The following is a 16,459-nucleotide window of genomic DNA, read 5'->3' as shown; positions in this document are numbered from 1 at the left end:
TTACTTTATTATTGGATGTCCAAACGACGTCCTTGAGACGTATTTTAGACATCCGTCGACATAAACGGGACGTCGACATAAACGGGACTTTTCAAGACATATTTCGGACATCCAAAGGACGTCGAATTGTTGCATGGGCTATTGCGTAATATTGCACTTTTAACGTAAAATTTTGCTGCTTGCACGCCAATTCTCGTCAATAGATTTCGTTGGCCGCCATCAAATTTCTCTTCTGTACAATTGTAAGTCGCAATAACGAAACAATGCTTTGTCGTTAATTGGATACTCGGGTCGTTGCTTCAATATAAAAGCCAGTTATTAAAACACTCGGCTTTGTTACATAACGCTCAGCATATCTCTATGCCGATGCGTGTGACATTGCACCCACAGAAAAGATTTCCAGATCCAATGCTATTATACTTGACTGTATCATAAAATAGGATCGATATAGAGCCAATCATATTTATTCTAGAGAAAGGAATATTTTATTCTTAAATGGAAAATTCTAAAATCTAGGATAAAATGATCTTGATGCTATCCCATTATTTTTCTCAGGACTAATTCCATGTAAAATCGTGGCAATCTTATAATATTCTTGATCTGGTAATACATCTCGAACTGAAGGAAATCTTATTCTATTCTTTTTGTGGCGGTTGCAACGCGCGATCCGGCACAAATTGGCAATCCGGCACTACGCGACACGTGCGCGGGCGCCAGCTTCTGAGTATTCACCAACCGCCGCTAGGCCGCGCGTATGGTGACAGTCAAAAACTCGGAATCAGAATTGATCAGAATTCACTCTCGCGGGCCTCCTTTTATACCCTACGGGACTGAATTTTGCTTCCGAGTTTTTGGCCGCCACCATGCGCGGCCTAGCGGCGGTCGTCAAATATCGTGGTGCCAACTTCGTGCGTTGGAGGGAAAATTTATTCTAAATGCAAGAATACACAAACTTACATTTATACAAATTATTCTTGTCTCAATATACTAAGTCAATCTTTTTTAATTCGATAGAGGAGAATAAGTATTATCGATTTTAGTTTGAGATTGTCTTATTTTTATACTAAATGAGGTTGTGACAAGTATAAATGCGTCAAGAATATTTTTTGTCTCGGTAACAGAAATCCTTTCTGAGGGTGTGGTTTTAGTATTATATGCACGTATATATAGTACATATATTAGCACGTAACAAAGGTCTCAGAGGTCTCTCAACTTATTCTTAGGGTACCTTTTCTTTTTCACCTTAACAAAATAACAATTATCGACATACGTGACAACGTTTGTAAGGAAAATTTCCTAAATCTGAAATTTGTCAAGTTTATTTCAATTGAATATTTATTTATTGTGTACGCACGATATAATATCTCAATTAAATCTTATACACATGTATTTGTGTAACGTTAGGTAATATTTTGCTCGTATTTTACTTAAAATGTGGCTAATACAATGCTTTATTTTATACAATTCATGTCATTTGGTCCACTTCTTTAGAATCTAGCACTACTTTTTTAATAGGTTTTACATAAAATTTAACATCATAGAAAAGACCAAAGATTTGGCGTGAGAATTCGGCTTGGGTCTGAAACGCGCAACTGTCAAACAATTTCTAATTAGCATTATGCGTTGCATGTGTCAGTTAATCTTGAGGAACATTCATTGGACAGCATGAATAAAGTGATTATTCGAATTGTGGCTACTCACTCCCTCACTTCTCTATCCCCCTCTCTTTCTTCTCCTACATTCTTGCGTAATCAGATTTATAACGTAATAACGTGACACGTAACAACCTTTTTGCAACAGATTACCACTAACGAGTAAGGACAGGATTATATTGCGCTAGGGGTGACTTTGTTTTACAACAATTAAAAAGTTACGACGTCACAGCCGAGTTTGTTTAATCATTTTCTAACATTTTCTTCTATTTAGTACTTATCTTCAGTAATACTATTCATTCATATTTTCCATTGTAGAGGCGCAAACTCTCTTTTTTTCTGGTCTTTACGATAAATTTAAAATTTCAGTATGATAAATCGTAGTGTTGAAAAATTTTATTTCTAACGCAAGAGTTCTCTCTCTCTCTCTCTCTCTCTCTCTCTCTCTCTCATTTCGTCTGCTGCCAAAGAGATCGGTTAAACTGCCCTGCACGCTTATATGTACGATACGCGAAATTAGAAATTAACAAAAAGTGTCCTCTTACGTATCGAAATTTAAATTATGTATGTAGCGCTTAAATTGTCAGCCGACTAACGTACGCCAAAAAGAAGGTATAAATCTTACTTAAAATAAGAGTACGCCATTCTCGAAAATTTATGATAATATTAAATATAATTCGCATATGTATATAATGTTACAGATATGTGTGCATGTAAAAATCTTGTGTCTTATAAATCGTAATTTTATAATGTAATATATTTAAACGAGTTGCAGTAAAAAAACTAAATGAAAGTTTTACTTTTCTATAATACGTTGCCATTTCTGTATGTATCTACATGTTATTATTAATGACATCTTTTCAAATATCGAGTAAGACCAATTTATTAATTTATTACTACATTTATATATGCTCGATTTATTAATTGATACCAACACATTTATGCCATTTTATCCATCTTACGTAGGATGTGTTAGTAACAACGCGTTCGTTTGCCCGTCATCAATGATTTCTTCGAGATACGTATACAATTAGTACATGTATTTGTATATACCTTTCTGGCTCTACATCGAGATTAAATGAAATGTTCATTAAGAACATTTAATTTGATTTACAAGTTATTTCTGAAATAGTCTGCGTATATATTTATATATTGAAGGATCCTTTCTTTGAAACATTAGATAAAAAAAAATAAATGCAACGAGTCGAATGTAGATATCGATATGTAAGACGATTTCTCTTATATAATAAGTAAATTGTAGGGGAGCGAAATAAGAAACTCGATACAATTGCTTTTAAGCGGCTTTATTGATTCTGGATCTAATGGAATGCGAGTGCGGAGTTATTCGAACGGATGAGAAGGGGATGAAGAGAATGAACCGCGGAGAAAGAAATCCACGGTTGATTTTTGGAAAAGATTTCGTGGGCGTTGATCGTAAATTTGTGGAGTGTTGGTCTCTGATGCCTGGTCCTCTGATATCTCGACAATTAGGCGACGTAAGCATAGCTCTTATACGCGTACGGTAAGGCCGGGTATGCCGAATAGGCGCTATAAGTCGGTAGGCTGTAAGCGCTGTAAGCTAGCGGCGCGGAAACGATGGGAGCACTGTAGGATGTCACAAGCGGGGCGCCGATGATCGCGCCGGGTGCTGGTGCGGGTGCGGGAGCCGGTGCGGGCGCAGCCGCGGCCAACGCCAAAAAGGCGAACAAGCACATCTGTAACAATGATATCGATCAACGTTACAATATCGTCGATGATAATACGCTTAGAATTAGTTGAATTGATTAACGCGACGATACGATATATTTCTCTTTCAACAGGATGAAAATAAATGGATAATAATTTGACGAGAGTCACGTACGAGTGTTAGATTGTAAGCGAGAATTCGTTATTTGCATCCAGCGATGCTACCGATTGTATACGAAATGCGATACGCGAGAACAATAGATACACATGGTCGAAATCTCAATTGACTTACCAGTTTGAACATCTTGGAGCTCGTATATGTCTGGCTTGCAGTCAGTACGATAATACTCCAAAATACGACGTACCACGTCTTATATAGGAGCAAGGAATCCCTCGGCTGCGAGTCCATCCCCCTTCTTCGGCCTCTCCTTTGCGCTTTCTTAGCGCACCTTCGGCGAAGAGGGCGTCGCCTTGTCTCAAGCGGAAAACGAACGTACGCTAGGCAGCTAGTGCGCTATTTCCTCTTTTTCCGTTTCTTTCTTCAGCCGTCAACCAATGGAGCTTTGTTGCGCCACCGTACATTAATATGATGATTCTTCAAGGTCACCCATGACGGCCAGGCGTGGTCAAACTACTCTCCTTTTCTGTCTCGGATGCCAATATATATACGCCACAAGAGCGACCCTTCCTACGAATCTTTACGGTAATATTAATACTTACTTTATTCAATATTTATAATTATCTACTAATCAAATGTTTTCCTAATTGTAGAAGAGCAGACAATTTCGACAAAGAAGAAATTGGAAACTTGAAATTTATTTCCTTTCCCCGTCTCGTCCGATGGACGCAGCACATTTTAGGCTAAAGCTTTCAAAGGTGCAATAAAAATGTTTCTTCTTCCACAACAATCGCCATTCACAGTTAATCGTGAATAAGCTAATGTCGGATTAATTACTTGCAATTTATTTTTCGATCCAGTCTGCGTTGTCAATGCGTACGGAATGCAAGATTACGAAGGCGCATCGTCCAATGTAGCATCTCTACTTGCATAGATGACAATTTCATATTCGTTTCGGTGAGAGTCAAAGGATAATTAAACTGACCATTTACCTTTGGTCTTTTAATGTCACGAGTGGGTGTTGGATTTACTCGTCGATAAGTTTTATCGGCCTATTTTATCGCTGCTTGCCGCGAGCAACATGAGATTTTTCTTTCTACGTTTCGATTTCCTTTAACGAGAGTTAATAATCTTTTTCTCAAGTTTGACATTTGAAAGAAATTTGCATATCAGCATAAAGCACACGTAAATCGTAAACCGTAAAACCGCGCTCTTGATTCGCGTGTTTATGTTTTCGCTTTCGTTTTCCACGTAAATATCCGAGAAGCAAGCCAAAAAGTGCATCGAAATTAACACAAGGTATTGCGAAAGTACGAAAGGGTATTGCGGTGAGAAAAAATGCCACTTGCTTTTTCGAATTCTCGTTATCTTTAGTTCTCTCTCTCTCTCTCTCTCTCTCTCTCTCTCTCTCTCTCTCTCTCTCTCTCTCTCTAGAGAGAGAGAGAGAGAGAGAGAAAGATCGATCGGTCCATGGAATTTCAGATCGCTCGAGCGGACGAGCGTGGCGCCGATTAAGGCGGCGTTCCTGCGCGCGGACAGACTCGACGAACTTGAACTTGAGAAAAAATATGCGGGCGTCGCCTTGAAGTTCTCTCCGTTGCGTTGGTTGATGAGATCCGGTTGACTAAGCGAGAAGAAGGAGGGAGAACCAAAACAGGACTGACTGTATTGAGAAAATTATACTAGTAGAGGCCACGCGACGTCGACGATCTCTCGAACGAACGAGTTTTGCTCTCCTTTCCTCTCGTTTGCTTTTATTTCCTTGATTACGCCGCCCGACATAAACCGCCTGGGGTACTCTGTGTTAAGCGAATTAAACTCGTATCACGTATACTCAAGTGCTCGCTCTCCTTCGCTGTACTTGGAGTCAAAGGGATTCTAAAAGCGGTGAGTGTGTATTGGGAGATGGAAAATAATTTTCACCAAAGTTTTTCGATATTATATAATAATATTTTTATATATGAGACGAAAGCTAATAATAACGAATTAATTGCTTGCGAGACAGAGGAAAATCTTTTCAAAAAGATGTAGATGCAGTGAGGAAAGAGAATACGATGAAAGATCAGGTGATAAAATTGGATTTATTGAACGCAGTACTGTTAGAAAAATTTGACATGTCGCAAGATAGAGCCGAGTTGAGTTTGCATTGGATTATAGTAGAAGTGGTGCGGAGTAGGCAGCGTACGCAGCAGGTGCAACGGCATGAGTGCTGTAAGCTGCTAGGGGCGCGGCGTAAGCGATCGGAGCCGTTGCGATCGGAGCCGCTGCGATCGGAGCCACTCCGTACGCCGCGGCGAGCGTGTTGTAATTCCTGGCGACTACTTGGCTGCTACTGGCAGTCACGATCGGTGCTGGCAAGATCGGCGCTGCCGCCAGAACTGCTCCTGGCTTAGGTGCAGGTGCAGCGCAAACGATAGTCAGGACAACGGAGAGAATGCACTAGAGAATGCAAAAATCATTATTTCATCCAATGTTTATATATCTTAGTTTACTACAAGAAATATATCTCTGAGAAATCAAAGTAAAATTGGAAAACAGTAGCGCGCTAAAGAATGATAATTGAGAAAATGCGAATAATATTCAACTTACCAGCTTGAACATGTTGAATGGTTGAGTGGTACGCTCGCGAAGCGAAGAAAGAAAGGGTTCTGCTTTTCGAATGAAAAAGCAAAAGCCTTTATAGCGCTTTGTTCGACCCCCAACTGGCACTTCGTCAAGGCCATACCTCTGCCTCCTGGTTAACGAGCACTCTTTCTCTCCTTCCTTTTTGGCACGGCGAGCACGACGAGCACGACGAGCATCGTCAAGTGGCTTTCTTTTCGATGCCGATATTTTCGTCACCGACGAGACGCAACGATTCAACGACCTTGAATGAATTAGATCTTGTTTCGTACGTCTCGCGAGGCGGTTCGAGATGGAATATGGGACTTGTACGCTCTACGATTGCTAATTCGATCTAACGTACGAATAGAGCGGTTCGCTAATTGTTAGCCGTAAGCCGATCTGGACGCGGTCCACGTAATCATTTTCCCTATCGCGCAACCTTGCCATACATTGTATTCGACTGCACGTACCTAGGCAGGGAGGATTACGTAACGATCTGCGCCATTCTCGCGTTTACATAATTCCGATTGAGCAGATATCTCGGACACAGGGACAAGCGCCGTGTGGGACAATTGAGCCCATCGTTCCGTCAAGGCTATCAAGGCTCTTTCTTTTATTTCATTAGTAATCTGTATATAGTAATCATCGGCAGGTTTGAATCTAGCCAATTCCCGAAATATTCCCCGATTCGTGTCCAAATCAAGTGGTCATTGCAAGTCTGGTCGCGATTTTAGCGTGACATTCTAGGTCGCAAAGCGATAATTTGCGTAACGTAGCTTCTTCGGCAAGTGGCTCACGTAGCCGAGGAAAGTGCACGACCGGTGACCGCGGCGAAACGAAAGCGATCAAATGTCAAAGAGAAAAAAAAATGCTACCCGGTTCTCGCAATTGTCGGCAGATGACAATCGGCGACACAAAGGGGGCAAGAAAGAGATGCGTGCAACCTGCATTACTTGTGCGAGAGCATCAAGAGCGATAGTTGGAAACTCGGATCTCACCGGACCACATCGCAATCTCGCAACCTTGGAAGGCATATCCTGCTTCTGATCGCCAAGACGACGGCGCGGCAAAAACAAATCTTGCCGATCGTTTGCATAAAGCATCCGTTCGAGGGCACGTACGAGGACTCGATCGTTGATCCCGGGCCTTCGTTCTATCCCTTTGATCTCTTCACAAAGAAGAGAGAGTGTCGATCCGTTCGGCAAGGACGTATACCTGTAGAGTTTTTTACATTTTCAAACTGTTTCAAAGAATTAAACGTTTCTCTCTAGTTGACTGTTTAGATGTGAATAGGTTTTTCCACAACTTTAAAAGCTTTATATATCGCGACGGAATTGTGCAGATTTAGTTTTTAAGAGAGATTTAAGAGAGATGGTCCAGGCTGGACTTGCTCGTTTGATAATGAAAATGCGGCAATCCAGTAATAAATTATTCCGGATGTGCCCCCGCATATACGAGTTGGACAAATCGTCATGGTGGGTCATGGTGGGTCGTGGTGGGGGGAGAGTCTTTGTTCTCGAAAGTCGTAAGAGAAGGCACCACGTATAAAAGACACCCGCCGAGTAATCGCGAATACATCGCAGTTTTCGCAGCGAGACAATCACTTGCGCACCGCAGTTAAAATGATGAGCAAAATCTTTGTAAGTTTTCATCAGTAATTTGAGTTGACGCCATGTAAATTTCTAAATTCTTTCTAAATAAATGCAATTACATCGAATATAAATGTAATATAACACGCGTGTTTGGCGTTTGCTATGGGGAAAACATGTCCTTACTAATATCAAATTTATAACACTGTGCAATCTACAATATCCGAAATTGATATATATGTTTCAAGATTCTCATTGGCGCTCTTGCGGCCGTCTGCATCAGCGTTTGCTCCGCCGGAGTGGTTCCAGCGGTTCCAGCGGCTCTAACAGTCGGAACCTATGCCACGAGTTATAATGCCCACACCGTCAACCACGCCATAGCCGCCCCATACGTGGCGGCTGCACCTTTGGCTTATCCCGCTTATGCAGCTTATTCCGCTCTGCCGGCTGCGTATTCCGCCCCCATCATCGCCGGAAGGCGCTAAAGTGCTGAAACCAAACTGACCTCTGTCTCATGGATCTGGCAATGCTGATGCTGACAAGTATCCAATTGAAAACTACCGCGTTATCGACGTATCATTATCCGTTCAATATAATTTATCTATAGTATCGCCTTTTTCTTATTCATTTTTTTCTTCTCTACATCTTTACTGCGCAATTCTTATTCAACGTGTAGACTAAATGTTTACACATTACATTTAAACAAAGAAAGAATCGACATTGCTCAATTTTCCATTTCTGCAGACCTCTCTGTAAAAAGGATAATCTTGGGCAAAAGAAAATACATTCTCTCTGCTTAATCATTGCCGTATTCTATTAATATAACTTACAATATTAATGTCGATAAACCTGATACAAATATAGTCTGTGCCACATTTTGTACTTGTAAACATTTCTTTTGAATTTTTCTTTTTGTCATGTACACGCAAATGTGTGTATATATATATGTATATATATTTATATCTTAATAGATGTATCTCGTTTGTTGTCCTTACATTATGCACAATGTATAAACTATGATGAGATAAAAAAGAAATGAAAATGTAAGCGCGAAAAAATAATAAAAATTGACGATTGAAATAAAGACAAGATGGTAACTATCTTTAATGGCAAAAGCATCTAACAATAAGAATTAAAAAGAGCTAATACGTAAAAGAGATTAACAAAATATCCTTGGAGCAATTGTAAAAACTTTCCACGCGTGTGCGCGAGTGAAGCGCAGTTAAAATAGTTAAATAACCAAGGAAAAGTATGGCAAAAGTAACAGAGGCAATGGTGCCTCTCCCATCTCTAATCACTACGTTCTGCTAAAAGTCGTGTGTATACAATATAATATATAACAATGAGCGCCTTTCGATTTGGCACAAGAGTTACAATATTTTTAGATCTTTGGTTTCGATAAATGGCTAGAGTAAGTCCAGTAACCTGGAAGCGACACGAAAATTTACGCGCCTGCGTGAAACACGTCGATATGTATACGTGCGTTTGCGCGCACGCATTGTCTTTTCTTCTTTATTAATAAAAAAAAAAGCCCCGCAATCGCATGTTTCCTCAGCATAAATAATGTCTAAAATTTAACGAAACGTAATATTATTACGAGCTTGTTATGAAATAGAGCTTAAAACGTTGCGCTTTTCATCTCGATAATAGAAATACGTTGCTACCACTAAATCTCCCTCGCTAGCCAATCTAGCCGATCTAGCGAGAAAACGACTCTCTCTCTCGAATTTGCATTCGCGACAAAATACGTGTATTTGGACAAACTATTGGAGCGATCGCTGAAATATTCGCAACTTACAGCTAATTCATATACAATGACTAGAATAGAAACAAACGTTACAATCTGTTATCACCATGCAGAGATATACTTATAGTTACCGCATTAGGCATCTTGATAATTTCACAAATACATATTGGAGCATCCCAGATAGCACACACAGAGTCGCATACTTGACAAATCATTGTATCGTTTGCGATTAAAATATTGCCCGCGAGCGGGCATATTCTCCTCTTTTCCCTTTCGCGCGTGAAAAGGTTGAAATTTAATTTCGATCCTTGAATCTTGGCAACTATGCTGCTCTGGGATGCTGCCGTCATCACCAAAGCCACGTTAAATGGAGTATTTCTCGGTGGAGTATAGGTCCGAAATAGAAGAATATAAGCTAAGAGGTAAGTAACAACTTGTTATAATAATCTTATTTATCACGGACGTGGCACTGGATCACGATGTAATTCCGCTTTTCTCCCTCCCCTCTCCAAACATTATCAATCATTTTACAAGCGATATACTCGTCACGCATCATACACGTTCTGCATATACAGCTTATCGAAAAGGGGTAAACGATAAATAATTTAACAGCTATATATAATTACGGATAAATAAACCTCCCTCTATATCGGTTACTCGATCGATATTCTGGAATATTTTAGATTTCTCCATAAAGATTCGTGCTACTAGACTTTGTTTTTAAAAAAATAACATTTGTTCTTAACGTCGTGTATGTATCGTGTATACTTTTGTGCATTTATCGCGTTAAATGTTGAACGACGTTACACGACCGTCTGTACCGTACGACATTATTGATTTCTTTACTCGATAGTGTCTCCTCGAGTCGAAAAGCGTCGAAATGTCCGTAATCGCCGACGTTAATATTAAATATTAAATTTACCGCGAGAATAGAGCATAACTTTACTTTATTTATAACGTACGAAGATGGCAGTTCCCGCGTGCGATGCGAGCGTGTCGCGATGTAAAATAATGTTACACATTTGCATAAATATGAAGCAAAGACTTGCGCGTGTGAAAATAACAAAAGGATTGTAAACCGGGGGATTGAAAGATATCTAACAATAAAAGGAAAAAAAAGTAAAAGTCGCTAAAGTGACGACAACGACGATCAATAATAGCCAGGATAATGATGGTAACCGGATCTCGGAGGATGGTACGGGGCCGGGCTGACGGGATAACTGGGATTGTATCCAGACAAGGGAGGTGGAGGTGAAGACAGCATTCGACCTTCGCCGGCGTCAGGTACCACGTGCGTCGTAGTCGAACCGACGGGTTGCGGGCTGGTGATGACGCGAGTACCGGACCCGTGCAGATGATGCGATCTGGAGAGACTGAGATCGACACTGTGCCTACCGCCAGGAGTGAGATCCAGGCTGACCACTCGCACAACCTCGTTGTGCGGATAAGGTGGCGGTGGCGGTGGCGACATGGAGTAGCTGCCCGTTCTACTGAGATCCACGCTTTGTCGCTCGCCAATGTCGTAGAGATGATGATGATGATAGCGAGTGTTTTGCATCTGGGCGCCGAAACTGTGATGAAAGCCCCGGGCCGACATGTCTAAGCCTTGAAGTTCACCACTGTTGAGCACCAACGGCTCAAAGTTTGATCTCTCCCGGGTGAAGTCCTGCTCGAGCGAGTCGTACTTGTAGGACGTCGACAGATCTAGCTGCAAGGCCTTCTCCTTGACGGACAGGCTAAGATTCTGCGCCACCGAGTCACCTTCGTCGCTCGACAAATTGTCCGTCGGCACCTGATGATGATGCACATTCTGGTAACGGTGATTCGGCGTGGCTGACGGCGACACTAGATCCTCTTGTTGCATGTGTATATAATTGGGCGAAGAGACGCGCGGCAGCTCCTCGTGATGCAGATATTGCTCGATATTGTGGGTGCGCGAGGCGTTGATGTAGTCGACCGGCCGATGTAAATGATAATCGACGTGTAGGTGGCTCGGAGGAGTGTGCCGGTCGTCCGGGGTCGGTGCGGGCGAAATGAGTTCTTCTTCTTGCTGCACGATGTACGACTCTAGATGACTCGGCGAGCGTGACTGCGGCATCGGCGATTGCAGCTGGCTCGAGATGGAGTAGAGATTGCTCTCGCGATCGTTGTCCTCCAAGATCGGGCTGGACACCGTACCTATGTCCCTCTCGGCGGCATCCAGAGCCGCCTCGACCAGCAAACTCGCGCTCGCGCTCTCCGTCCTACCTCGAAACACGTTCAATCGCAATTTATTGCTTTCCATCAAATTCGACACCGTCGAGCTAGTACGCGATACCACTTTCTCGCTACCACCATCCTTTCTGCCATCCTCGAAATCATAAATATCGGAGGACGGCGCCGGTAGGTGAATGTCGGACGTAGGCGGCGGATTGAATTCGTTGAGCCACTTTTTGCTGCCCTTGCTCAACGTCCTCGAAGTGTCGTACAGATCAACCTCCGTCTGCCCGTTCTCCAGCGTCGTCGCGTCAAGCCCGCCGGACAAGGACACGGTTTGCGTAGACGGGAACTGAGGCTCTTGTTGTTCCATCTTATATTTCATCGTAGAACTTGCCTCGCTCTGTAACGAATCCACGATGACGTTGTGAGTAGAGTTGGGCATCGCTGCTGCCGTTGGTGCCGACGCCAATACCGAAACCGATATCGATATCGATATTGGTGCCGATGCCGTTGATGCCGTTGACTCTGGCGCCGGTGTCGATGCCGATGCCGACGTTGGTACCTCGACTTTCAAGCTGCTCTCCGAACTGCAGTCGTCCAGAGACGGTAAACTGTTGCTATTGTCCTGCTGTACGAGTAGACGACGATGAGAAGGCAAGTTTGGCTAAATGTCACATGGAATTGTATCAACGATAGCTCACCTGTGAATTTCTTCTGCTAGAGTGAATGATCCTCCCACAAGGCACATCCTCAACGAGGCCACCGCTGTACGCGTCAAAAGTGTACGCCACGGACCTCTCGATCTTGGGCATCAACTCCTCCGTAAGGCCGTGCACCTTTTTGTAATGAAACTGCAGACACTGCTTCGTCGTGAAAGCTGCCTTGCAGCTGTTCTCTTTGCACCTGGTGAAGGTGAAGAAGGTGAAGAAGGTGAAGAAGGTGCGCTCATTACGAGAAATATTATTCCGTGTCAGTTAAAGAGGAGCTCTCACCTAAATGGTTTCACACCACTGTGAGTCAACATATGTATCTTCAAGTTGCTCTTGTTCTGAAACATTTTTCCACATCGATCACACGTGGCCGCTGCGACAACATCTTTGTGATGGACCTCCTTCATGTGGCGCTGCAGGGCTGCGCGAGAACCCAAGAGTTTCAAACATAATTTACATTGAAATTCCCGAAGCACCTCGGCCATATCTGCACAAAGCAAAAGCGTACTGGGCGTAAATATAATAGTGGAAAAGAAAGAAAAAGAAAGACTATTACCGCTGTGCATTCTCTTGATGTGTACTTTGAGTTTTTGCGGTTGACAGAATTTGCGGCCACAGAAATCGCACAACGGTCGCGCCCGATGCGGATTCTGCGAGCATCCATAGGTCCGGTGCATCTCCAAGTAATTGAGCCTTAAGAAAAACTTTTTACAATATTGACACTGATACGCGCCGCGACCCTCGTGCAACTCGGCTGCGTGTTTCATGATGTTATCTTTGCCGAGCACCGTGGCACCGCAAACCTAAGAAATGGGATCCATTCGAGTGAAGGAGCAATCAAGCTTTACATTTCACGATACATGAATACATATATACATATATACATGTAGAAATTACCTTGCAATGATATTTTCTTATCGTCAAACTGTAATTCATGTCGTGAAAGATGCAGCAATGCAATCGATAATATATCGAGTGTGCGAAAATAAGGTTGCATCCCCCGCAATCTGAAAGCAACGCGAACGATGAGGAAATATTGTGTCGGAGTTGGACAGACTCTACACACATACACACGTACTCGTTTTATTGATTTTATTTTTTCTCGTCCACGTGGAAGATTGCGCCTCTACCCAATAAGTGAGTTCCATCCCCGACGCGATATTCTGAGTTGTGACAAAGTAGAGCTTGCCGTGCTTGGCGATGACGGCGATGCTTCTCTTCTCCTTGGTCTCGGCTGGTCTAACGTATCGAGTCCAATTGCTCTTGAGCGGGTCTGTAGTGCTGACGTACGTACTCTTTCCATTATTATCTATCTGAAGAGGAAAAGATGCGAATGTGTGCCGATACTTGAGGAATGGATGAAAATGATAAATAGTACCTCCCAAATGTGGCGCATAGTGAAGTCATCTGGAATGTCCATCTCTCTGACCGGTATGCCGACAAGCGGGCCAAACTTGGCGTAGATCGGAATCGGGCTCTTGGCGTAGACGCCGAGACCGTGATCGGTATTGGTAGTCTTCAATTGGAGACAATCCGGGAGAGAATCCCTCGCGTACAACGGTCGATCCACCTCTATCACCAGTTGCTCCTCCTCCTTCTGCACCTTCGGCTTGGTCTTGCACTGTTCGCTGGACGTTGGCGATTCGTCATCCGACTCGAAGCCGTCGTACGCCAATCTGCCATAGCCCTCGGACATTGGGTCCTGCGACGTGACCGCTTTCACTATCTCGGCGTTCTCCTTGTGTCCGTTGTACCACTTGTCGTAGGAGATGGCGTCGGCTATCGCCAGCTGCGACGTCGTCAATGGACACGCGTCCTGCAAGTGACGGCTGTTGCACTCCTGGCAGAGCTTGATCTTGATCGCGAGTCTTTGCGGCGACGTCTCCGCCGTGACGTCGTCGGTGCCGTTCTCGGCAGTAGCCTCGGTGGCCTCGATGGCGATCGGAGGTAGCGGCTCAGACGCCTCCGGCGCTTCCCCTTCAACTACGATGCCGTCCTGCGGCGCTTTCCGCACGTCGTGATGCTTTTTGCTCTTGTGCTCGCTCGCGTGCCTATGCTTTCTTCGCCGGTGTTTAAACACCGTCGCCTCGCTACCGCTGTCCAAAGCGTTGTTCCCGGAGGGCTCACTATTTTCCTCGACTTGCGCATCGTGACGCGGACGTTTCCGTCTCCTTTTCACTTTGCGCTGCTCCGTGTCCTTGGAATCGTTCAAGTTGGGTTCAAGCCTGGCCTCCTCGAGCTTTTCCTTCTCCTTCTCCTTCTCCTCGGGTGCATCCACCACGGCCGCCTCGACGCGATCGATCGTGCCGACGCGGGGCGTAGGATTCAAGAAATATTCCACGTCCTTGTTTAAATCCTCGGCGTTGCAAATCTTGCCGTGTTTCGGAAGAGACGCCGTCTCGTCTCTCGTATCGTCCAAATGCAACTTACTAATTCTATTATCCCATAAGGTATCCTTCGAATCGCCAGGTATACCGATCGCATTCACCTTGCACCTGCTGTCGCTATTTACATCGTTTCGAAATCTTACACTATCTACGTCATCAGTCTTGGTCATAGGGGGTTCGATGATAATGTCCTTGGTATCGATTTCAAAGCTCTCTACGTCTAATTTCAAATTACTGTCTAACTCACTGATTACGCTCGTCTCGCGATTACTCGAATCTCTGCTCTCCGCCGAGCCATCTGGCGCGTTCTCACCGGCACTGTTTCTCGAGTGTCGCCGCCTCTTCCGCTTGTCCTTGCGATGCTTGGTCTTGTTCTTGTGATGTTTTGACCTCGAGCTCCGTCGCACGTGCAACTTGATGGCGTCGTCCAGCACCTCTGCGACGCTCTCGCTCATCGCGTGGACAGAAGGCATCTCGACCATGTCCGACGCAGGATCTTGCTTTCTTTCGTCAACGGGCTCCTGCTGCTGCTCTTGCTCTTGTTCCTGCTTCTGCTTCTCCTCCTCTCCCTCCTCCTCATCTTCCTTATCCGAACTTTCAGTCTTGACAGGTTGATTCTCGTTCCGATCACCGTGGTCCTGATCACCCTTCCAGTCTTCCGCCCCATTGCACTTGCCCTGTTGCCTGTGCGTGTAAACAAGATTAAACTTTTTTTTTCTCCTTTTCACTCATTCTTTGTAAATGTTTCAAAATCGTAACGCAGTCGCGAAATGTCGATTTTCTTAACGAACAAACTAGAGATTGGAATTTGAATTGTCGCTCTTGTCCGCGATTTTGAAAAGTTGCGCCTTCCGGAACGGCAATATCGATCGATTTTGCTCCACGCCGAGCGTACGTCGCCCCCGCAAGATGGCGATTCGACGAGACGCGCTCGGTGAGGGCGAGAGCGGTGAGAGCGAGAGCGAGAGCGAGAGTAGGGGGAGAATACGGAACGCGTGACAGCTTTGTCGGGTTGTCGACGCCGACTGACGGCGATTACGATCTCGCCAAGACGATGACAGTGACCGAAACGTACCTGGTGGCGGACTCGGCAAGGTCCAGCAAGTACACCGCGACATCCTCGTCAGTCGTCAGACCCAGGCGTTTTTTCAGCGACAACCAGCGCTTGCTGTTTGTCACGCCGATATGTACGCTGCGAAGGTGCTTCGCTGCCGCCACTTTCGAGACGATCGCCGCACCGGGCGGCGGCGATTGTTGCTGCTGCTGCTGCCGCTGCCGCTGCTGCTGGCTGCTGCTTCTTGTGTTCCCCAACTCTCTCACATGCCGCATACTCCTCTTCGGCATAACTACATCGTACTAGGTTCGCGGCTGTGAAAGGCTGCGAATTGCGATACGAAACGAATCCGGATACGAGGCCCCGCGAGAGGACACCTCCGCGGGAGGACGCGCACCGATATTATCCTATCCTCTTTATGCTCACCGCCGCCGCCCACACCACCCACCCTCTCTCTCTCTCTCTCTCTCCCTTTCTCTCGCGGGCCGGCCATTCTATTTTATCGATCTCGCAGCCGCGAGATGCAACGCGCAACGCTCCCCGCCAATCCCGCCAATCCCGCCAATCCCGCCATCCGTGATTCGACGCCGACTTTTACGACCTTACGATACTCCGCCGCTGCTGCCTATCGGCGCGTCGAGAAAAAATATCTCTCGAGTCTCGACGAGCGTTTTCATGTAACGCCACGTGACACACTGATTCGATCGCGCCCT

At 44.7% G+C, this 16,459-nt stretch overlaps 3 protein-coding genes across 4 annotated transcripts; 1 reads left to right on the top strand and 2 right to left on the bottom strand.

The window, feature by feature from the left end:
• Positions 1–2,942: 2,942 nt before the first annotated feature.
• On the bottom strand, positions 2,943–6,917 carry LOC105563048. The gene is made up of 4 exons (XM_012014319.1): positions 6,046–6,917; positions 5,609–5,895; positions 3,631–3,844; positions 2,943–3,367 (listed from the first exon to the last, which is right to left on the bottom strand). The coding sequence occupies exons 1-4, from the start codon at positions 6,055–6,057 to the stop codon at positions 3,140–3,142; spliced, it is 741 nt and encodes a 246-aa protein (XP_011869709.1). The 5' UTR covers positions 6,058–6,917; the 3' UTR covers positions 2,943–3,139.
• A 93-nt stretch (positions 6,918–7,010) lies between these two features.
• On the top strand, positions 7,011–8,723 carry LOC105562957. The gene is made up of 2 exons (XM_012014152.1): positions 7,011–7,700; positions 7,898–8,723. The coding sequence occupies exons 1-2, from the start codon at positions 7,683–7,685 to the stop codon at positions 8,132–8,134; spliced, it is 255 nt and encodes an 84-aa protein (XP_011869542.1). The 5' UTR covers positions 7,011–7,682; the 3' UTR covers positions 8,135–8,723.
• Positions 8,441–16,451, bottom strand: LOC105562958. 2 transcript variants are annotated; one of them, XM_012014153.1, is made up of 8 exons: positions 15,768–16,451; positions 13,684–15,376; positions 13,384–13,618; positions 13,203–13,312; positions 12,862–13,108; positions 12,588–12,792; positions 12,297–12,498; positions 8,441–12,223 (listed from the first exon to the last, which is right to left on the bottom strand). In XM_012014153.1, exons 1-8 carry the CDS (start codon positions 16,034–16,036, stop codon positions 10,547–10,549), a joined length of 4,638 nt encoding a protein of 1,545 aa, XP_011869543.1. In that variant the 5' UTR covers positions 16,037–16,451; the 3' UTR covers positions 8,441–10,546. The 2 variants fall into 2 exon arrangements, with proteins under 2 accessions (XP_011869543.1, XP_011869544.1); XM_012014154.1 differs by having other exon boundaries at positions 12,588–12,726.
• Positions 16,452–16,459: the final 8 nt, after the last annotated feature.

This window comes from Vollenhovia emeryi, unplaced genomic scaffold (assembly GCF_000949405.1).
Source record: "Vollenhovia emeryi isolate VEMERY1.0 unplaced genomic scaffold, V.emery_V1.0 DF939181.1, whole genome shotgun sequence".
NCBI lineage: Eukaryota > Metazoa > Arthropoda > Insecta > Hymenoptera > Formicidae > Vollenhovia > Vollenhovia emeryi.
This window is presented reverse-complemented; position numbering and strand designations above follow the sequence as displayed.